Source organism: Camelus bactrianus, chromosome 1 (assembly GCF_048773025.1).
Source record: "Camelus bactrianus isolate YW-2024 breed Bactrian camel chromosome 1, ASM4877302v1, whole genome shotgun sequence".
Classification (NCBI taxonomy): domain Eukaryota; kingdom Metazoa; phylum Chordata; class Mammalia; order Artiodactyla; family Camelidae; genus Camelus; species Camelus bactrianus.
The window spans coordinates 70,589,154-70,609,743 of NC_133539.1; the positions used below are offsets into that span (position 1 = coordinate 70,589,154).

The window sequence follows — 20,590 nt, forward strand, 5'->3', positions numbered from 1 at the left end:
TCAGAGATAAGCCATTGTTTCCTTTCCCATCTGCAAACAGAAAACACCTTTCCTAAAATTCCCACAGACAACAGTTTAAACAGAACGTGACCTCTCATACACCCTCGTTTCCCAATGCCTCAGAACTCTCAGCAGCTCACAGCTGCTAATGAATCAGGTGAAGAAATAATAAAATAAGCAGGTACCTTGCTAAGCCGACTGGAGAGAGGAGGGAAACACCGGGCAGAACATCTCTCAAGGAAATTTCACTTAGAGTGGTGATCCCAGCTCTAAGGGAAGAGTATCTGAGGTCGAAGATGGAAACCATGAGAGGCTGAATAAAAAATATTCATTAAAAACCAAGATCTTCAAAACCACAATAAAAAAGACACAGCACAGTGAGAGTTCACAGCAGAGGAAGAGAATGCTGACTTAAGTCTTGTGAGGTGTGAAAAGGTGTAACCACCACCAGCACCACGGGTAACAATTACTGAACAAGTAATTATGCGAGCCAGCCCTGTTCCACGCACTGAACATGTATTACCTCGTCTCAGTAAATCATCGCAAAACCTCTATGAGGTCAGTTCTCCTGTTATCCTTAGTCCCAGGGTGCACGATGTGCCCAAGGTCCGTCTGGTTGGTGGTAGAGCCCAGATCTGAGTCTGGGCAGTAGGTTTCTTCCACGTCTATGCTCGTGGCATCCATCTGGAAGACGCCTGACAGAAAGTCACGTTCAAGGGACCCAGAAGGTTGTGCCAGGAACAGACCAGGACTAGCTGGGGTCAGTATCTACACCACACTCTTAAACACTGATGGTCTCTGACCTCCTTCGGGGGATCCTTGATAATTCTGCTTCCTAGTTAAGGGAAAGTCATCCCACCAGGCCTGTGAAGGGTCAACAAAAGGCCCAGGAAGATGGAGACAGAGAGGGAGAGGGAGTTACAAAGTTACAGGAATTAGAGTTACAAAGAAAGCTCCACAGTAGGTTGGCATTTTCTGTTAGTCAGAACCCCTACCCCCACCTTTGTCTTATTTAAAAAAAAAAAAAAAGGCAGGGAAAGCATTCATTTCCTATATGTAATTAAGGCCTAGCTACGTTTTGATTATCTAACTGATTGCTGCCTACTTAAGAAGAATGTCAAATAACTATCTTGATAGATGCTGCTATAGGGCAGCAATTATGACAGAGCTCTTCTCCGAGGGCAGGGTCTTTAATGATTTTCTGTGAGAGATATGACTGATGAAACATGTTCAGTTTCAGTATTCCCGCCCATCTGGATAGACCTAAAAATGACTACCTGATAACAAGAGAAATACAGAATCAACCCTGGAAAAGAAAGTTTAACTCTGAAATGAGCAAAGCCCAATACAAGTTAATAATGTAATTACAAAGCAAAGAGGAAGAGCCCTGCTGCACCGTGGTCGTACTCTAGTTATTTTAGACACCAATTTGCTGTCTAAGAGAAATGCTTTGGACCATTTCTTTGAGAGGTGAAGGGAGAAGAAGGAACTGAGAAAAATTATTAAGTTATTGTTCATTGTACCAAAAAAACTAGAAACTTCCAAATCTTGCCGTTATAAAGTAATGGAAATAAACTACTAACTCTCCCAACTTAAGTATAAAATTAGCCAAAGAATATAGATAGCAGTTGTTTTCAAACTTTGGACAAAAGGCAGAGCAGGAATGTGATCCTCGACAGAGAGGAAACATACAAGGTGAGTCCGTGATGTCCCTGGAATTCTACCTGGAGGCACTTTCTAGACTGTGGCACAGGGAGGGAGGGTCCTAGGAGAGCATGGCAGTCTTGCTGAGCTGAGGAATCAGAGACAGGAATTTGGGGCTGGACAGTGGGGAGATTTTGAAAAGGAAGAAGTTGAGTTGACAAGAAGCTCCAGGAATCTATATAGGTGTTCCCTTAAGTTTCTGGCCTGATACTCAGCTGCACGTAGGCAGGCAAGACTCCAGAGGCCTGGCAGAGAACAGCTGCTGGGAGCTGGGAGATAATAGGATCCTCTGGAGGTTGCAGAGTGCTGGGCTGGGAATACTAATAACCAGCTGAAGTGGAAAGACCCTGGGTGTTCAATGAGACCATAAAAAAGCCACATATTAGGAGCAGGACTATTCTAGACCTGGCTAAACAAAGCTTAAAAATAAGCCTCAAGAATATGTAGCTGATTTAACAGTAAATTAACCTACTAGAAAAAAATTCAAACCTCTAAAGGAAGACAACAAAATCCAGATGATAACATACTACCCACTATGCCCAGCATGCAATCAAAAGTCTAGGTATACAGAGCAGGAAAACATGACTTACAGCCAGAAAAGAAACTGACAGACTCAGAGGTGACAGAGACACTGGGTGAGCAGACAAAGAATTTAAAACATTTATTTTATAAATACTTTAAGGATTTAAAGGACCTAACAACTCAATACATGAGAAAACCCCAGTAGAGAAATGGAAACTATAAAAAGCACTAAATGATGGGAGGTTAATAAATGAACCTATAGCATTGCAAGGGTCCCTATATTTTACATTAAGTAGTAAAATATTAACTCTAATCAGTAATAATGTAAAGTTGTATTCTGTAATACCTACAGCCACCACTAAAAAATAAAGCAAAGAGATACAGTTAAAGAAGCAACAGAACTAAAATAAATATTAAAAAATATTCAAATAACTCCCCCCAAAAATAGCAGAGTAAAATTCAGCTAAGTCAAAAAAATAAATAGATGAAAAGGAAACAGACAAATCAACAATCATAGTTGGAGATCTGTAACACTCTCAGTAACTAATAAAATAACTTGACAAAAAATCAGTAAGCATACAGAAGATATAAAAAGCACTATCAACTGCCTTCACTTACAGGCAAATTTATAGGAATTACACCCAAAACTGCAGATTACACTTTTTTTTTCAAATGTACAATTAATGTTCACATAGGAAGATGATACGCTTGCTCATAACAAAGTCTCAATGACTTTCCAAAGGTTTGTATCTTCCTGGGTATGCTCTCGGACAATGAGAGTTAAATCAGAAACCCGTAACGATAATGTATCTAGAGAAACCTCAAATATTTGGAAATTAAAATAATATACTTCTAAATAACCAATAAGTGAAAGAAGAAATCACAAGGTAAAATAGAAAATATTTCAAGAAGAAAGATGATGAAAGTACAACATCAGAATTTGTGGGATGCAGCTCATGTAGTACTTAGACAGAAAATTATAGCTTTACATTTTATATTAGGTAAGAAGAAATGGAAATTGTAGAACTGACAAGTATAATACCTAATATGAAAAATTCACTGGATGATCTTGACAGCAGATTTGATACTTGCAGAAGAAAAGATCAGTGAATTTGAAGATATGATAATAGAAGTTACTCAAATTGAAGCAGAGAGAAAATAAGGTAACAATAATGAAAAAGGCCTCACTGACCTATGGAACAACATTAAATTGTCTAATATACATGTAATTAGAGGCCTGGAAGGAGGGAGACTGGGGCAGAAAATACATTTAAAGAGAATGGCTAGAAGTTTTCCAAATTTGATGAAAATATTAAAACATACAGATCCAAGCAGCTTAATGAACCCCAAGAAAAATAAAGAAGGCCACCTCTAGGCATGTCATTGCTGAAAACCAAAGATAGAGAGGAAAACTTGAAAGCAGCCAGAGGGGGAAAAAGACAGCATATACAAGGTATTACCAGTTGGCTTCCCTGGAAAAAAGACTCTGAGATGGAGTATCTATGTGCTGGCAGTTACTGGTGGGTGCTTGGAACAGAACCTATGGGGAAGTACAGGAAGCAGAACTGGGCAGAGAGGTGTTAAACTGTGATGCAATCACAACAAAGGCCCCAGGTGATCCCAAAGAGAGCTCTGGTGTAAGATGGCCTTGAAGAATGGTCCTGCATTAAGACAAGGTCTTCTGGCCTTTATAACCCTTCAGTCGCTAGTCACGACATTCACGCTGTTTCAGGAAGAGGCTGTCACTGTTGATAAGTTAGATCTCTTTAGCTGAGAGCAATTCCTGAAGAAGGATGAGTTGAAGGTTATCAATTGCTAAAACTCCCAGCAGCTGAAGGAATGAGTATGTCGCATTCTACTGAAAGACAGAACAGGGTACCACAGCATCCACAATAAAGAAAAACAGTGGTAAGAATGACCACTGATGACTTAGAAACAATGCAACCCATAAGACAGTGGAACAGCATTTTTAATGAGCCGAAAGAAAAAAAAAATGAACTGTAATCATCATGGATGTCAACATCATGGAAGTTGACGATCAACAAAAGCTTCTCGAGAGGGGAAATCTTTATAGATCCCTTTGTGGAATGAACTTGTACTTAGGCTCAGGAAGTCCCTGGGTCCTGCAGTGCCTGTCCAGGACTACTGTGCCCATGAGAAAACTATGCCAGACATTTACTCAAAGCGTGCAGCCTCTGTGTGCTCTTCTCAGCAAGTTTCATGGCGACCACTGCAGTCCATACCAAGTATCTCTGACATGACAGTGTAAATTAAAAGAAATTAATAAACTGGGTACCTGTTAAAAAAAACTTATTTTTTTCTGGAAATCAAGGTAAATATGCAGGACAGAAATTGAGGCCATGCAAATGTGGGTTTCACTGTAATTACTACAGTAATGATTTAAATATTATTCAATTGTAATAAACTGTCCTGTTTTAGTTAATAGAGATACAAAAAAGTTTTGATTCAAGATTCCTCCTCCCCAAATGCTTTTCAGCTATTATTGAATTCTACTCTGGTATATTTTCATATTTTTCTGACACTCAGTTATTTGTTTTTGTCCTTTTCTGTTGGGTGCATATTGAAAGTTGCCTCAAAGCAGCTCAGGATGCAGGTAACACATTTAAAAACAACACCGAAAACAACAGAAGGTAGTTTGTGCCAAGTGCCAAATGAAGGATGGGTAATCACTGCTACAAGAATCGGAAAGGAAGAGGTGATCAGTTCAAAGATGTTTAAAGTCAATGCTGTGAAGTCCAAGTGGGCCCCCCTGGTATTTCCCTGGTCTGTTTACTCACCCACTATACTAGAGGCTTACCATCACCTCTCTCTTCAAACCTCCGATGTTAATCCCTCCCTCCATGTTCTCAATTGATTTCTCAGTGAGCCAGAAAACAAGGAGGAAGAAAGCCCCTGGAAGTATTCACCACCATGGCCACCAAGCTATGTCCCCATATTGCTCCTGGGGCCCCGCAGCATGTTCCTGCTTCCAGAACTTTGCGCTTGCTGTCCTTTCTGTCTGGAACGCTCTTCTCCCTTATGTTCACATGACTGCACCTTCATTGTTTTTCAGCTAGAAGATGTTAGCTATCAACCTGTGGTGACCACTCCATATAAAACAGCAATCTTTCATCTCCTTCGTTGTGCTTTCTCTCCACAGCCTTGTCAGAATCTGACGTACCACATCTTTACTTATTTAATATCTACCGCCTGCCACCTGAATGTGTGCTCTGTGAGGGGAGGGACTTGGTTTTATTCCCTGCAGCATCCCTCGCACTTAGACCCATGCCTGGTACATAGTAGACATCCAGTAAATATTGTTTTAATGAATGAAGTAGAATTTGACCTGGAGGCTAAAAAAAGGCATCACTTCTGAAGGGAGGGAAGGAAAGACATCCCAGATTGTGGGAAGGAGGGGAAGAGCAAATGTATGGACATGGGATTGGTTATGTTTAGGAAAGTGAGAAATTCCCTTCAGTTGAAGAAGAAGGAAAGAAAGAGAAGATGAGGATGAAATGTGGGCTGGTGATGCATCAAAAGCCTAGACGGTCAATCTAAACCTATTCAGACTTAACTTTGTTAGTGACAGGGAGCAACTGAAGTTTTCTCAGCAGTAGAAGAAGTAGAGGAGGATGGGCTGAAACCCCAGGAGACAGAGGCAGTGGGGCCAAGTGAAGAGACTTGCAGGTAGAGGTGTGTACTGACTGGGGAATGACAACACTCGTGGAGGAAATGGCAAGTGGGGAGAAGGAGGTGCCTGGCATTGTTGAAGAAGGTTTCTCAGAGCTAAAAGCAAAATGCAGGGAGAGGTCATTGGAATTAGAGAATTTCTTCTTTCCAAAGATTACAAAGAAATTTCTGTATAAATTCATTTTCTCTTACACACTGCCGTGAAATTCCCAGAGACAGATATGAACTGCCCCACTTAGTACCATAAAAAGGTAGCCTTAATTGACTCAATAAATGAAAAAGTGACTTAACCATGTAGAGTGAGGTCTCTCCTTTCAGAATATGCTGTACTTGGAATAATATCTATCATTAACAGATATTTCACTACAAAACCAGGGTGCTAAAACTTACTCGTGTCATAATAGAACAACTGGAATGCCCCTAAGATACGTATGGAAAGCAACACACAAGTTCCAAGGCGGCAACTTCTGTCAGAACAGACTGTGCTGAGCAGCGGCCCACATTTCACCTTCATCTTCTCTTCCTTTCCTTCTGCTTTAACCAAAGGAGATGTCTCATTGCTGAACATGCTGAATCCTATGTTCTGATACTATATGAAAGGAGTGTGAGCTTTCAGGGGTGACACAGTAACTGATTTGGGACAGTGCTCCAGACAAAAGGCTGCACTCTGCAGTAATGGTGTATCAGCCACTCACGAATACCACACACATTAAAGCAGCTCAAACTCTGCAGAGCTCTGCTGTTTGGTGTTTGGATTCTCTGACCTTAACAAACAGGTGCTACCCAACACAGTGCAGTTAAGAATGGCCTGCTCAGTTGTTTTAATGCAAAATAATGAGCTGTTAGTCCTTCTGAAGAGAAAAAAGATCTCTGCCGTGTATTGTAGGAAGGCCTAAGAGCTTCAGCAGGAACACAGTTGGAGGGGAAAGGCCATCTGTAACTCGATCAAACTAAACTGCGGCAGGATCCAAAATTCCCAGGAGGTGGTAGAAGTGATGGCATTACTTGCTTTGATAGGGAATCCACTCCCATATCCTGAGCGGGTGCAAGGGGAGGATAAAGGATAAAGAACCACCACTGGCTCTGATGTGGTCTCACATACATATGATCTCAAATAAGACTCCACTCAGCAGAAACAATCTTCTCAATGTCTGTGAAGGGGTGTCATATTAAGCAGCAGAAAAACCACACCCAGTAACCCTCAATTGCCACAGACAACATATTCTATTAATTCAGGCTGGCTGTTAGGGTCTAACTAAAGTCATCCAGCACATCAACAAACATGCACTTTTCGGAGTTTAATACAACTACAGACTCCTAAGATCTTAACACTCCACAAGATCTAAAAATCAACCAGTGGCAGGAATCCTTCTGCATTAACTTTGAGAGACAGACATCAGGCCACTCATCACACACCTCTGGCAACAGGTAATGTCAGAAAATTCTCATACCAAGCCAACATCTCCATCTCCACAGCAGCTACCCACAGGTACCAGTTCTGTCCTCCGTACTACAAAGAATGCCTCTGCTTTCTTCTAATTCGCCCCAGCTTCTTCACATCAGCATAGTCACCTGGCCTACTAAGATCTTCCACCCTGTCTATTTAAAAAACAAAGACCAAATCCTGTCCTGTTTTTTCTGTTTGTTTTTGTTTGTTAAATCAACAGAGGCATGGAAGTCACATCTGGATGTAATGTGCACCTAAATCCTACTAAGATAAATACTCTAAAGAGGCAGCATCCATCCATCAAGGGCTATCACTTTGCTGTTCATTAGGGCTTGCATCTTTGCAGGAGAGTTAAGTGTGAGATATAAAAAGGGCAAATGACTCCCTCATTTCAGACTATACTACAAAGCTACAGTAATCAAAACAGTATCATACTGGCACAAAAACAGATGTAGATCAATGGAACAGAAGACAGGGCCCAGAAATAAACTCACACACTTATGGTCAGTTAATCTATAACAAAGGAGGCAAGAATATACAGTGGAGGAAAGACAGTCTCTTCAATAAGTGGTGCTGGGAAAATTGGGCAGCTACCTGTAAAAGAATGAAATTAGAACATTCTCTAACACCATATACAAAAATAAACTCAAAATGAATTTAAGACCTAAGTGTAAGACTGGAAACCATAAAACCCCCTAAAGGAAAACACAGGCAGAACACTGACATAAATTGTAGCAATTTTTAAAATCTCTCTCCTAGAGCAAAAGAAAAAAACAAGAACAAATGGGATGTAATTAAATTCATTGACAAAATGAAAAGACAACCTACTGAATGGGAGAAAAAAATTGCTAATGATATGACAAATAGGGGGTTAATACCCAAAATATATAAACAGCTCACACAACTCAATATCAAAACAAACAACCTGATTAAAAAATGGGCAGAAGACTTGGAGACATTTTTCCAAAAGGAAATGCAGATGGCCAAAAAGCACATGAAACGATGTTCAACATCACTAATAATCAGGGAAATACAAATGAGAACCACTATGAGATACCACCTCACACCTATCAGAACTGCTATCATCAAATGAATACAAATACGAAATGCTGGGAAAGATGTGGAGAAAACGGAACCCTTGTACACTGCTGGTAGGAATGTAAACTGGTGCAGCCACTGTGGAAAACAGTATGGAGGTTTCTTAAAAAGCTAAAAATAGAACTATGATATAACCCAGCAATTCCACTCTTGGGTATATATCCAAAAAACCCAAAACAAATTTGAAAAGATACATGCATCCCAATGTTCAGAGCAGCATTATTTATAATTGCCAAGATATGGAAGCAACCCAAGTATCCATCAACAGATGAATGGATAAAGATGTGGTACACACACACACACACACACACACACACACACTCTCTCTCTCTCTCTCACAATGGAATACTACTCAGCCATAAAAAAGAACCACATTTTGCCATTTGCAGCAACATGGATGGATTTGGAGGGCATTATGTCAAGTGAAATAACTCAAAGAAAGACAAATACTGTATAAAATCACTTATATGTGGAATCTAAAAGATATAACTAGGGAATGCAACGAAAAAGAAACAGACACACAGATACAGAGAACAAACTAGTGGTTAGCAAGGGAGAGATGGAAGAGGGGAGGAGCAAGATAGAGGTAGAGGAGTAAGAGATAAAAAATATAGGTACAAAATAAGCTACAAGGATGTACTGTACAACACGGGGAATATAGCCAATATTTTATAATAATTATAAATGGAGTATAACCTTTAAAAATTGTGAATCACTATATTGTACACTTGTAATTCATATGACACTGTACATCATCTAAACTTCAATTTAAAAAAAGGCAAATGATCTTTATGTAAGCCACCATCAGAGGATGGCTGGAAACGCTGCATCTTTTTCCATGCTTTCTCCTTTTCATGTTCCCTTGACTTTTGTTAAACTATCAACCAGCCATTCTTGGGCCGGTCAGCTGAGACACTGCAGGCCAGCTTTTCCTGTTGCTATGGAAACAGTGGCTCTGTGAGGCTTTTTCTCTTAAAAATAAAAAATATAAAAACTAACCCCCGAAGCCATGATTCAGGAAAAATCATGAGCAAGTACAGCCATCTACATTCCTGACATGAGTGGCAGGACTGGAAACCAGCTATAAAAATTCTGCCTCACCAGAACACTGGGAGAAAAAATCAGCTCCAAATTCTGATAATACACTTGAATACTTGAGAAACTGATCACCAGTTTCTGGGAGGCTTGGCTGTTAAATCCACCAGTTCAGTCACCATTAACTTGTAAATATGCCAACAGCAAGAACTATATTTCACTCATCTTGGTCCCTCCAAGACCTGGCACCTTAGAGGCTTGTTGACTATTTACTGAATTTACCCAGAACTATTAGAAAGGCTTAACACTGCCACTCCCAGTACTCCATCCCTAACTCTGAGGAGAACCTTCACTGTACATTCTTCCAGTGGGTCCACCAGCCAGAACACCTGGCCTCTCAGGCTTCTGCAGACACACGGGTAGAGAAGTCTTGTTTAAAATGGGGTTGGCTCAGAGAGTGGCACTGTGCTTTTGTGATCAAGATCTAAGACAAAACTGGGGGGGGGGGGGTAGGTATAGCTCAAGATTGCTCATTCTTAGCATGCATGAGGTCCCAGGTTCAATCCCTGGTACCTCTTCTAAAAATAAATAGACCTAATTACCTCCCCCCACAAAAAAATAAATAAAAACTTTAAAAAAGGACAAAACTGCTTTCTCTGGTTATTGTGTATATAACAATCCTAACTTTGCTACTGAAACTGCTAGTTGGTGTTTCTTCAGTAGTCAAGAAGTGATGCGTCACAGCTGAGAAGTGTTTGATGCTGCCTTCAACTAGCTCTAAATTCCTTTAATCTACCTTAAACACTCTCGACACCTCCAATTTGGATCTGTGCTAGAGAGTTTATTGCAGTGGACTTTTGTGGCAATTTCTATCTAAGGAAAGTGTTTCCTAATTCTCAAATTTGTAGTCATCCACTATCAAGCACTGGAGAAGTTCTAGGGACGCATATGTGTCTTCCTACTTGTTACATGAAGTTATCAGTTAGAGCCCAATTAAGAAGAAATTTTATATATCAGATAAATATGATATGCAAATTTTAAACACTATAGATTATATCTGGTAAATATTTCTAATCTAGAGCTTTCTAAAAGAATATCTAAAATGCAGAATGCTTGCACTGCAAAAAGATGTTCTGTATACACACTGCTGGAATCGGCCAGGTTCTGACCCGGCAGCAGAGTGAAAGTGTGACTCCTACACGAGACACCTCTCCTGAGTTCACAGGGCCCCACAGAGCACGGCTCCTGGCTCCTCGGCACTTGAATCCAGCTCCTGGCAGGGCTGACAGTGACAGCAGAGTCACCAAACACTTTCTGCAGTTATTGGTCAACAGAGAATCTCTGGCTCAAATCAAGAACACGGTTGCTCTTTTATGTTTCTTACACATGTCACTTTGGCAGTCACTCTGTTCAGCAGACACTGGTGGTGCTTCCATCTGTCAGTGCAACTTTGGGAAGAGAGACTGTAGCACCAGGATGATAACCAGAATACGTGTGTAGATGCACACATACACTCACGCACAAACATACACACCCAACTAGGGAAGTAACGACGAGGCGCTGAGTCTCACACTCATCTCCCTTGGAGTATGACTGCTAGAGCTCAAACAGTAAGGACACGACCACGCCGGGAATACAAGCCCGGGAGAGCGATGATGTCTGTTATTCCTTCTCTAGTTATTCAACAGAAACTTCTTTTGTCCCCTCACTTCCCATAAGATCTATGAAGTCCTGTGGGATCTGTTTCATATCTCATTCACGCAACAACTACTGAGTGACTATGTACTTTGCAATCCAGTTAGAGACACAACAGGAAACGGGACCGATGCGGGCCCTGCCCTCATGAAGCAGAGTCTAATGAGGGGCACGTTGTGAGTAGAGGCAATTTCCACACAGCAGGTAAGTATGCTGGTGGGGACTAGCTCGGGGCACCATGAGAGCTCAAAAAGGAAGTCCTCTGAACTCAGACTTAGGGTGTCAAAAAGGGTTTTAGGGGAGAATAAAATAGCTAAGACGTCAGTCTGTCTCATCTCCTCACTCCATTAACACAGCATAGGCTTAGGACCTTTCTTCTTGCCTGGACAACTGCCCTGTTCTTCTAACTGGTCTTTCTGCCTCTAAGCTCACATTTGACAGAAACCCTTGTCCTTGAGATAAAAAGCAAACTTCACAGGCTGGGGCTCTGTGATCTGGACTCCCATTTATTTCACCAGGCTTCTGCATGCTCCCATAGTTAAGACAAACAGAATCACCCCATTTCCTGAAATGTGCTGTGCTCACCCATGTCTGCCTGGAATACCTGTTCCCTTATGTTTCCAGACTGGATCTAGCTTTACCTCCACTGGGAAGCCTTCCCTGACTTACTACTCTGGGAGAGGGACCTGTTGTGATGTGTATTTTAAAATTATTCCAGACACCATCAACAGTGTGATAGTAAGTATGTGCTAGTAAGTTTAGGCTTCAACTCAGGGGTGGTCAGTGGCCCTAACCAAGAATCATACTTCAGGGACTGCAGCTCACGTGAACCCCCAAAGGCAGCCACCTTCGGAAGCCGCTTAGCTGTTCACATGTCGACCAACTAAGACTGCTCATTAGCTCAAAAAATAGAAATTTTTCCATTGGTGAAATGAATGGCTTGTTTAGTTAGAGTGATAAATATTAGAAATGGACCCTCATTGCTAAAATAAAAGGTATTCAAGATATGTAGGTTGAATAAAATGTTCTCGAGATGCTTATTTGATAAACGTCTAAGTATGCGAGGATTTGATTTCATTATAATCTAGTAACAAGGTTGTAGGGGAGCAGCTAACCATATCTCAAGCTTCTTCACCGGACTCTACCATAAGAAATGCACGAGTTGTACTAAATGGGAGGTCATTTCAAATCAGGCCCCTTCCTCCACACCCGCAGCGCCCCCGCCCCCGCGCACCTTTCCAGCAGGCGCTGGGTTGGATGGTAGTTACCAGCGCACCTGTCTACCTTTCCCACTAAATGCTGAGGTCCTTGAGAACACGGATTGTATTTCTCATCTCTGTAGTCCGGTTTTTAGGTCAGTATTTAGCATAAATAAATACTTGCTGAATGGACAATAATATATAAGTAGCATAATAAAGTGAAAGGACATCTGACTGGGAGTTGGGAGACTTGGGTTTTAATACTAGTTTCAGTAACAGCTGAGGACTTACCATGTGTCATCATTTACTGAGTACTTAATGTGTGTCAGACAGGGTCAGGCACTTAAATCTTACCTCATTTAGGCTTCAGGACAATTCTGAGAGGTACTATCATTGTTTTACAGAGGAGGAAACAGGCGACTTACTCAAGGTTCTTCAGATAACGAAGCAGAAAACTCATCTCTGAACCTGAGCCTGGTTGAACCCAGGCCTGCGTTTTTAACCTCTACTTCAGAAACGTGTCCCACAGAACATCTGGGAGAAGCAGAACCCCTCCCCGTGGATCCCAGTTTCCTCCTTTGTTTTCGGAGTGAGACTAAGTGGCTTACGCCCTCTCCAGCTCCTCACGTGACGGTTCTGAGCGGCAACGATCCCCTCCACCCCCGTCTTGCCTGCCCTCGCTGTCTGGACAAGACTGGATGAGGTGTTCTTGTGCAGCATGTTACAGAGCTTTTCAGACAACATATTTTGTTTTTACTCTTTTTTCCTTTGAAAAAGGCTCAGGGGATTCTGAAGGCAGGGAAAAGGGACCTGCTTTTGGCGCACTGCTTTTGAAGCTGGAACCTGCTGTTAGTCGACAGAGCCAGCAAGTTGTTATTTTTGTTCTACAATCCTCTGCTGACACAGATGCTGGCTGAAATTGTTTAAAAAAAAGGGGGGGGGGCAAGGAAACCTACATCCAGGGACACTTCAGCTATCAGAGAAATAAAAATGGTAAAAGAAAACAGCAAAAATGTCAATCTGTTTACCATGTTTCTGTACTGCTTTGGCTGGAAGAAGAAGAGGATTTTAGTGGCTCTCCTGACGTCACCTGAGCATTGCTCAGTTGAAAGACACATCTTATCTATGCCACGAAGTTCACAGTCGGGGGTTGAAGTGGCACATACGAGAGTTCTATCGCACAGGTATTTACTGAGGACTTCCTTAGGTGGTATGTGCTGAACTGTTAATGTTGCAGACCACTTTTCTCTAGGCACAGCTATCAGAGGGAAAGTGTATTATTAAGAAAAACTATATACCTTTCATCCTTAGAATATCTTTCATCTGCTACCACTCACTGATGCCAGGATGCCCATCTGGCAGAGAGGATGGGAATTCTAAAACAATGAAAAGTCCCTAGTTGCCAGGAGACTGATGCTAGGCCCAAACCCCCATGTGGCTTCTCTGGTGACACCTCTTCAAGGCATCCAATCAGAAAGAACCTTTGACAGCATTAAGATGATTAAAACTCACTGTCATTTTGAGAACACTATTCAACAGAGGAGAATAAACATACAAGGCGGAAGCTGGTTTTTTGCTTTTAAAACTCACTCACCTTTTTAACAGCAGGATCACCTTTGGATGGATGACAGGATGGGGACACTTTTACCTGAAAAAAAGGCAAACATGTTGACATCTTCTTAGAGTCTAGTTTTATTTGACCCACACTCAAAATGATTCAACTAGAATTGGTGTAACTGAGATAGAACAGACATTTTCAGAGGAACAAAGAATAGATTTTTTTGTTAAGTCCCTTTGAAATTTCTCTGGAGATCAAAAAGTCAGTATTTAGCCAAGATAAAAATGTGATTAGGTTAAAAAAAAAAAAAACCAGATGGTACAAATTCGTTTTAGCCAAATGGTGAGGAACCTAATAGATACAGATCTTTGTGGACAATGTTAATCAACTGACACGATACGCAGTGGTCAGCACTTCTTGCAGAGGCCAACTCGGTGTCCTTTCTGATGTAATGTCCCTTTTAAGCCAAACATGCACAAAAGAGCTTGATGATAATAGTGAAGGATTTAGAAAAAGCATCAGCCAAACCATAGTAAAAGGATGTTTAGCCCACAGGAGAGAAGACTGATGGCACAGGAAGATCTTCAAACACTGGAAGAGCTGAAAGAGACCGTCGGGTGCTAGAGCAGGACCCAACTGTGTGCTGCCTGCAAGAAATACACTTTAAATATAAAGGCGCAAATAGGTTAAAAGCAAAAAGATTGGAAAGATATACTATGATAGCACTAGGCTTCAGGGCAAAGATTATTAGCAGGGATATACTGTTTCATAATAATAAAGGAGTCAATTCATCAGGAGGCTGTAACAATCCTAAACGTCTGTGCATCTCATAGCTTAAATGTACATAAAATAAAATATGATAGAAATGCAAGGAGAAATAGATCTTACAGTCAGAGACTTCCATACCTCTCTCAATAAATGAGAGAACAAGTAGGAAGACAATTAAAAAGGATATACCCAATTTAAAAATGGGCAAAGGATCTGAATAGACATTTTTCCAAAGAAGACATACAAAAGGCCAACAGGTACATGAAAAGACGCTCAATGTCACTAATCATCAGGGAAATGCAAATAAAACCGCCATGCGATATCACCTCACACCAATTAGGATGACTTTTATAAAAAAAGAGAGAACAATGTTGGTGAGGATGTGGAGGAAGGGAACCCTTACACACTGTCGATGGGAATGTAGATTGGTACAGCTATTATGGAAAAGAGTACAGCAGTTTCTCAATTTTTTTTTAAACTGAGCTACAGTATCATCCAGCAATCCCACTGCTGAGTATGAATCAGAAGGAATTGAAATCAGTATCTTGAAGAGATACAGGCACAACCATGTTCAGTGCAGCATTATTAACAATAGCCAAGGTATGGGAAAGGCCTAAGTGTCCATCAACACGTGAATGGGTGAAGAAGATGTGTGTGTGTGTGTATACACATACTCACTGAAATACTACTCAGCCATATAGGAAGGAAATCCTGCTATCTGCAACAACATGGATGGACCCTGAAGGCATTATACTAAGTGAGAGAAGTTAGACAGAGAAGGACAGATACTGTATAATATTACTTACATGTGGAATCTAGAAAAAACTGAACTCACAAAAACAGAGCGTAGAATGGTGGTTTGGTGGTTACCAGGGGCTGGGAGGTGTGGGAATTGGAGGGATGTTGTTTAAGGGTATAACCTTGCAACTTGGTGAGAAATAAGCTCTGAAGATCTAAGGTACAACATAGTGAGCACAGCCAACAATACTGTATTATAAACTTCAAAGTTGCTGAGAGACTAGATCTTCACTGTTTTCAACGCAAAAGAGAAATGGTAATTATGTGACACGATAAAGGTTTTAGCTAATGCTACTGTGGTAATCATATTCCAACATATAAATGTATCAAACCAACACACTGTATACCTCAAACTACACGATATTGTATGCCAATTAAATCTCAATTTAAAAAACAAATTAAAGAATGGAAGGATATGGAAGATTACACAACGTAACCAGCTATCTTGATCAGATGGACACTGACAGAACTCTTCATCCTACAAAAGCAGAATACGTACATATTCTTTTCAAGTACAGCGGTACCTCAGAGATATTACTAACTCAGTTCCAGACCACCGCATTAAAGTGAATATTGCAATAAAGTGGGCACACAAACTTGTTGTGTTCCCAGTGCATATAAAAGTTGTTTACACGTAGTCTGTTAAGCAGCATTATGTCCAAAGAAACAATGTACATACTTCAATTAAAAAATATATTATTGCTGAAAAGTGCTAACTATCATCTGAGTCTTCAGCAAGTCATTAAATTTTTTAGCTGGCGGAGGGTCGTGCCTCAATGTTGATGGCAGCTGACTGGTCAGGGTGGAGGTTGCTGGAGATGGTGGGGGGACTGTAGCAATTTCTTAAAATAAGACAGCAATGAAGTTTGCCACATCAGTTGACTCTTTCTTTCACAAATAATTTCTCTGCAGCATGCAATGTTGCTTAACGGCATTTCATTCAACAGAAAGTAGAATGTCTTTCAAAATGGGGTCAATCCTCTCAAACCCTGCTGTGGCTTTATCAAATTTATATAATGTAAATCCTTTGTTATCATTTCAACAATCTCCACAGCATTTCACCACGAATAGATTCCACCTCAAGAAACCATTTTCTTTGTTTCATTCATAAGAAACAACTCTTCATCCGCTCAAGTTTGCGCATGAGATTGAGCAATTCAGTCACATCTTCTGGTTCCACTTCTAATGCTAGTTCTCCTGATGTTTTACCACATCTGCAGTTACTTCCTCCATTGAAGTCATGAACCCCTCAATGTCGTCCAGAGGGTTGGAATCAACTTCTTCCAAACTCCTGTGAATGTTGCTATTTTGACCTCTTCCCATGAATCACAAATGTTTGTAATGACATCTAGAATGGTGAATCCTTTCCAGAAGGTTTTCAACTGACTCTGCTCAGATCCATCAGCAGAATCAACATCTATGGCAGCTACAGGTTTATGAAATATATTTCTTACACAGTAAAACTTAAAAGTCAAAATTACTTCTTGATCCATGGGCTGCAAAATGGATGCTGTGTTAGCAGGCATGAAAACAGATTAATCTCATTGTACATCTCCACCAGAGTTCTTGGGTGACCAGGTGTATTGTCAAAAAGCAGTAATATTTTGAAAGGACGCTTTTTTTTTCTGAGCAGTATGTCTCAAATAGTGGGCTTAAGATATTCAGTAAGCCATGTTGTAAGCAGATGTGCTGTCATCCAGGCTTTGTTGTTCCATTTACAGAGCACAGGCAGAACACATTTAGCATAATGCTTAAGGGCCCCAAGATTTTTGGGATGGTAAATGATCACTGGCTTCGTCTTAAAGTCATCAGATACATTAGCCCATAACAAGAGAGTCAGCCTATCCTTTGAGGCTTTGGAGCCAGGCACTGACTTCTCTCTAGCTGTGGAAGTCCGAGAAGGCAAGGCATCTTCTTCAAATACAAGGCTGCTTCATCCATGCTGAAAATCTGTTGTTCAGTGTAGTCATCCTCATTAATGATCTGAGCTGGATCTTCTGGACAACTTGCTGCTGCTTCTACACCAGCACTTCCTGCTTCACCTTACACTTTTAAGTTGTGGAAGATGGCTTCTCCTTCCTTACATCTCATGAACCAACCTCCGCTAGCTTCAGACTTTTCTTCTGAGGCCTCCTCACCTCTCTCAGCCTTCACAGAATTAAAGAGGATTAGGGCCTTGCTCTGGATTAGGCTTTGGGTTAAAGGAATTTTATGGCTGATATGATCTTCTATCCAGACCATTAAAAGAAACTTTCTCCACATGAGCAATAAGGTGGTTTGGTTTCTTATCATTCATGTGTTCACTAAAGTAGAACTTTTAATTTCCTTTAAGAACTGTTCCTTTTTATTCACAACGTGTATAACTATTTGGCACAAGACGCCTAGCTTTTGGCCTATCTTGGTTTTTGACAAGATCGTCTCACTAAGCTTAATCATTTGTAGCTTTGGATTTAAAGTGAGAGACACGCAGCTCTTCCTTTCACTAGAACACTTAGAGGCTGCTGTAGGGTTATCAACTGGCCTATTTTCAAAATTTTCATGTCTCAGGGAATAGGGAGGCCCAAGGAGAGGGAGAGAGAGAGGGGAACTGCTGGAGGGGGAGCAGTCAGAACACACACAACATTTGTCTATTAAGCACGCCGTCTTATGTGAGTGTAGTTTGTGGCTCCCCAAAACAATTACAATAGCAACATCAAAGATCACTGATGTAATAATAATGAAAAAGTTCGAAATATTGTGAGAATTACCAAAATGTGACACAGAGACACAAAGTGAACAAATGCTGTTGGAAAAGTGGTGCCAACAGACTTGCTTGATGCAGGGTGGCCACAAACAGCCAATTTGTAACAAAATACAGTACCCGCAAAGTGTAATATAGAAAAGCACAATAAAACAAGATATGCCCGTACACACGGACCATTTACCAACACAGGCCATTTTCTGGCGATAAAACAATTTTCAATCAATTTCAAAGAATTCAAGTCATACAAAGAGTGTTCTCTGACCATAACAGAGATAAATTAGACATCAATAACAGAAAGATCTCTGGGAAAATGTTCAAATTTTTAGGAACTAAGTAACACACTTCTAAGTGACCCATGGATCAAAGAAGAAATCAAAAGGAAATAAAAACACCCATAATTATGAAGAAACAAGATGTGAATAGGCCGATCACTAGTAAGAAAACAGTCAGTTAAAAAAACAAAAACAAAAAAACCCCCAAACCTACAACAAAGAAAATCCCAGGACCAGATAGTTTCATTGGTGAATTCTACCAAACATTTAAAGAATTAACGCCAATCCTTCTCCAACTCTTCCAAAAAACTGAAGAGGAAGGAACACTTTTGAACTCATTTTAGGAGGTCAGCATTAACCTGAGAAGGGCACTTCAAGAGAACAAAATTAAAGGCCAGTATCCCTAGTGAATATGGATAGAAAAATCATCAACAAAATACTAGCAAACCAACTTCAACAGCACATTAAAAGGATCATACATCATGATCAAATGGGATTCATCCCCGGGATGCAAAGCGGGTTCAACATACACAAATCAATAAATGTGATAAACTGCATTAAGAGAATTAAAGTAGGGCATGATCATCTCAACTGATTCAGAAAAATCATTTGGCAAAATTCAACACCTTTGCTGATTAAAAACACTCAACAAACTAGGATTGGAAGGAAACTACTTCAACATAAAGCTTCTATGTAGAAAAACACAGCTAACATCACACTCAATGGTGAACCTGAAAGATATCTCTCTAAAATCAGAAATAAGACAAGAATGCCTGCTTTCACCACTTCTATTCAACATATTATTAGAAGTCCTAGCCAGAGCAGTTAGGCAAGAAGAATAAAGGGCACTCAAATTGGAAAGAAACAAATAAAATTACCTCTGTTTGCATATATGATCTTATATGTAGAAACATCTAAATTTAAATTCCACAAAAAACCTGTTAGAATAAACAAATTAAGCATAGTAGTAGGATACAGAATAATACACAAAAATCAGTTGTGTTTCTATATGCTAATAATAAACAATCCAAAAAGGAAATTAAGAAAATAATTCCATTTACTATAGCATTAAAATGAATAAAATACTTAGGAATAAACTTAACTAAGGAGGCAAAAGACTTGTATACTGAAAACTACAAAATATTGCTGAAAGAAATTAAAGAAGATAAATATAAATAGAAAAACATTCTGTGTTCATGGATAGGAAGATTAAATATTAAGATGTCCACACTATCCAAAGTAAGCTATAGATTCAATGCAATCCCTATTAAAATCCCAATGGCATTTTTTGCAGAAATAGAAAAATCCACCCTAAAATTTATATATAAGCTCAAGGGACCCTGAGCAGCAAAAACAATCTTAAAAAAAGGACAAAGTTGGATGTCTCCTACTTCCTGATTTCTAAACTTAACCACAAAGGTACAGCAATCAAAACAATGTGCTACTCAAAAACAGACACAGACCAGTGGAAAAGAATAGAGAGCCCAGAAATAAAACCACACACCTACAGTCAGTTAATCTTCAACAAAGGAGGCAAGAATATACAATGGAGAAAAGACAGTCTCTTCAGCAAGTGGTGCTGAGGAAACCAGACAGTCTCATGTAAATCAGTGAAATTGGAACACTGCTTCACACCATACACAGAAAAACTCAAAATGGCTTAAAAACCTAAATACAACACATGACACCACAGAACTCCTAGAAGAGAAGATAAGCAAAACATTCTCTGACATGAATCGTAGGAATATTTTCTTAGATCAGTTTCCCAAGGCAAAAGAAACAGAAGTAAAAATAAACAAATGGGACCTAATTAAACTTAAAAGCTTTTGCACAGCAAAGGAAATCATAAACAAAAATAAAAATACAGCCTATGGAAGGGGAGAAATATTTGCAAATGATGTGACTGACAATGGATTAATTTCCAAAATATACAAACAGCTCATACAACTCAATATCAAAAGAACAAACAACCCAAGTAAAAAATGGGCAGAAGACCTAAAAAGACATTTCTCCAATGAATACATACAGATGGCCAAAAGGCACTTAAAAAGATGCTCAACA

General features: G+C 40.1%; 1 protein-coding gene across 4 annotated transcripts in view; it reads right to left on the bottom strand.

The window, feature by feature from the left end:
* The window catches only part of VPS8 (VPS8 subunit of CORVET complex), a 222,892-nt gene that overhangs the window by 9,127 nt on the left and 193,175 nt on the right, over positions 1 to 20,590 (bottom strand). For 3 of the 4 annotated variants that reach the window (XM_045519728.2, XM_010959180.3, XM_045519727.2), the window contains exon 45: positions 13,985 to 14,038. In XM_045519728.2, coding sequence (XP_045375684.1) covers positions 13,985 to 14,038 — 54 coding nt within the window. Of the gene's footprint in view, positions 1 to 13,980; positions 14,039 to 20,590 lie in introns of all 4 variants that reach the window. The other variant, XM_074366605.1, reaches the window with a different exon arrangement.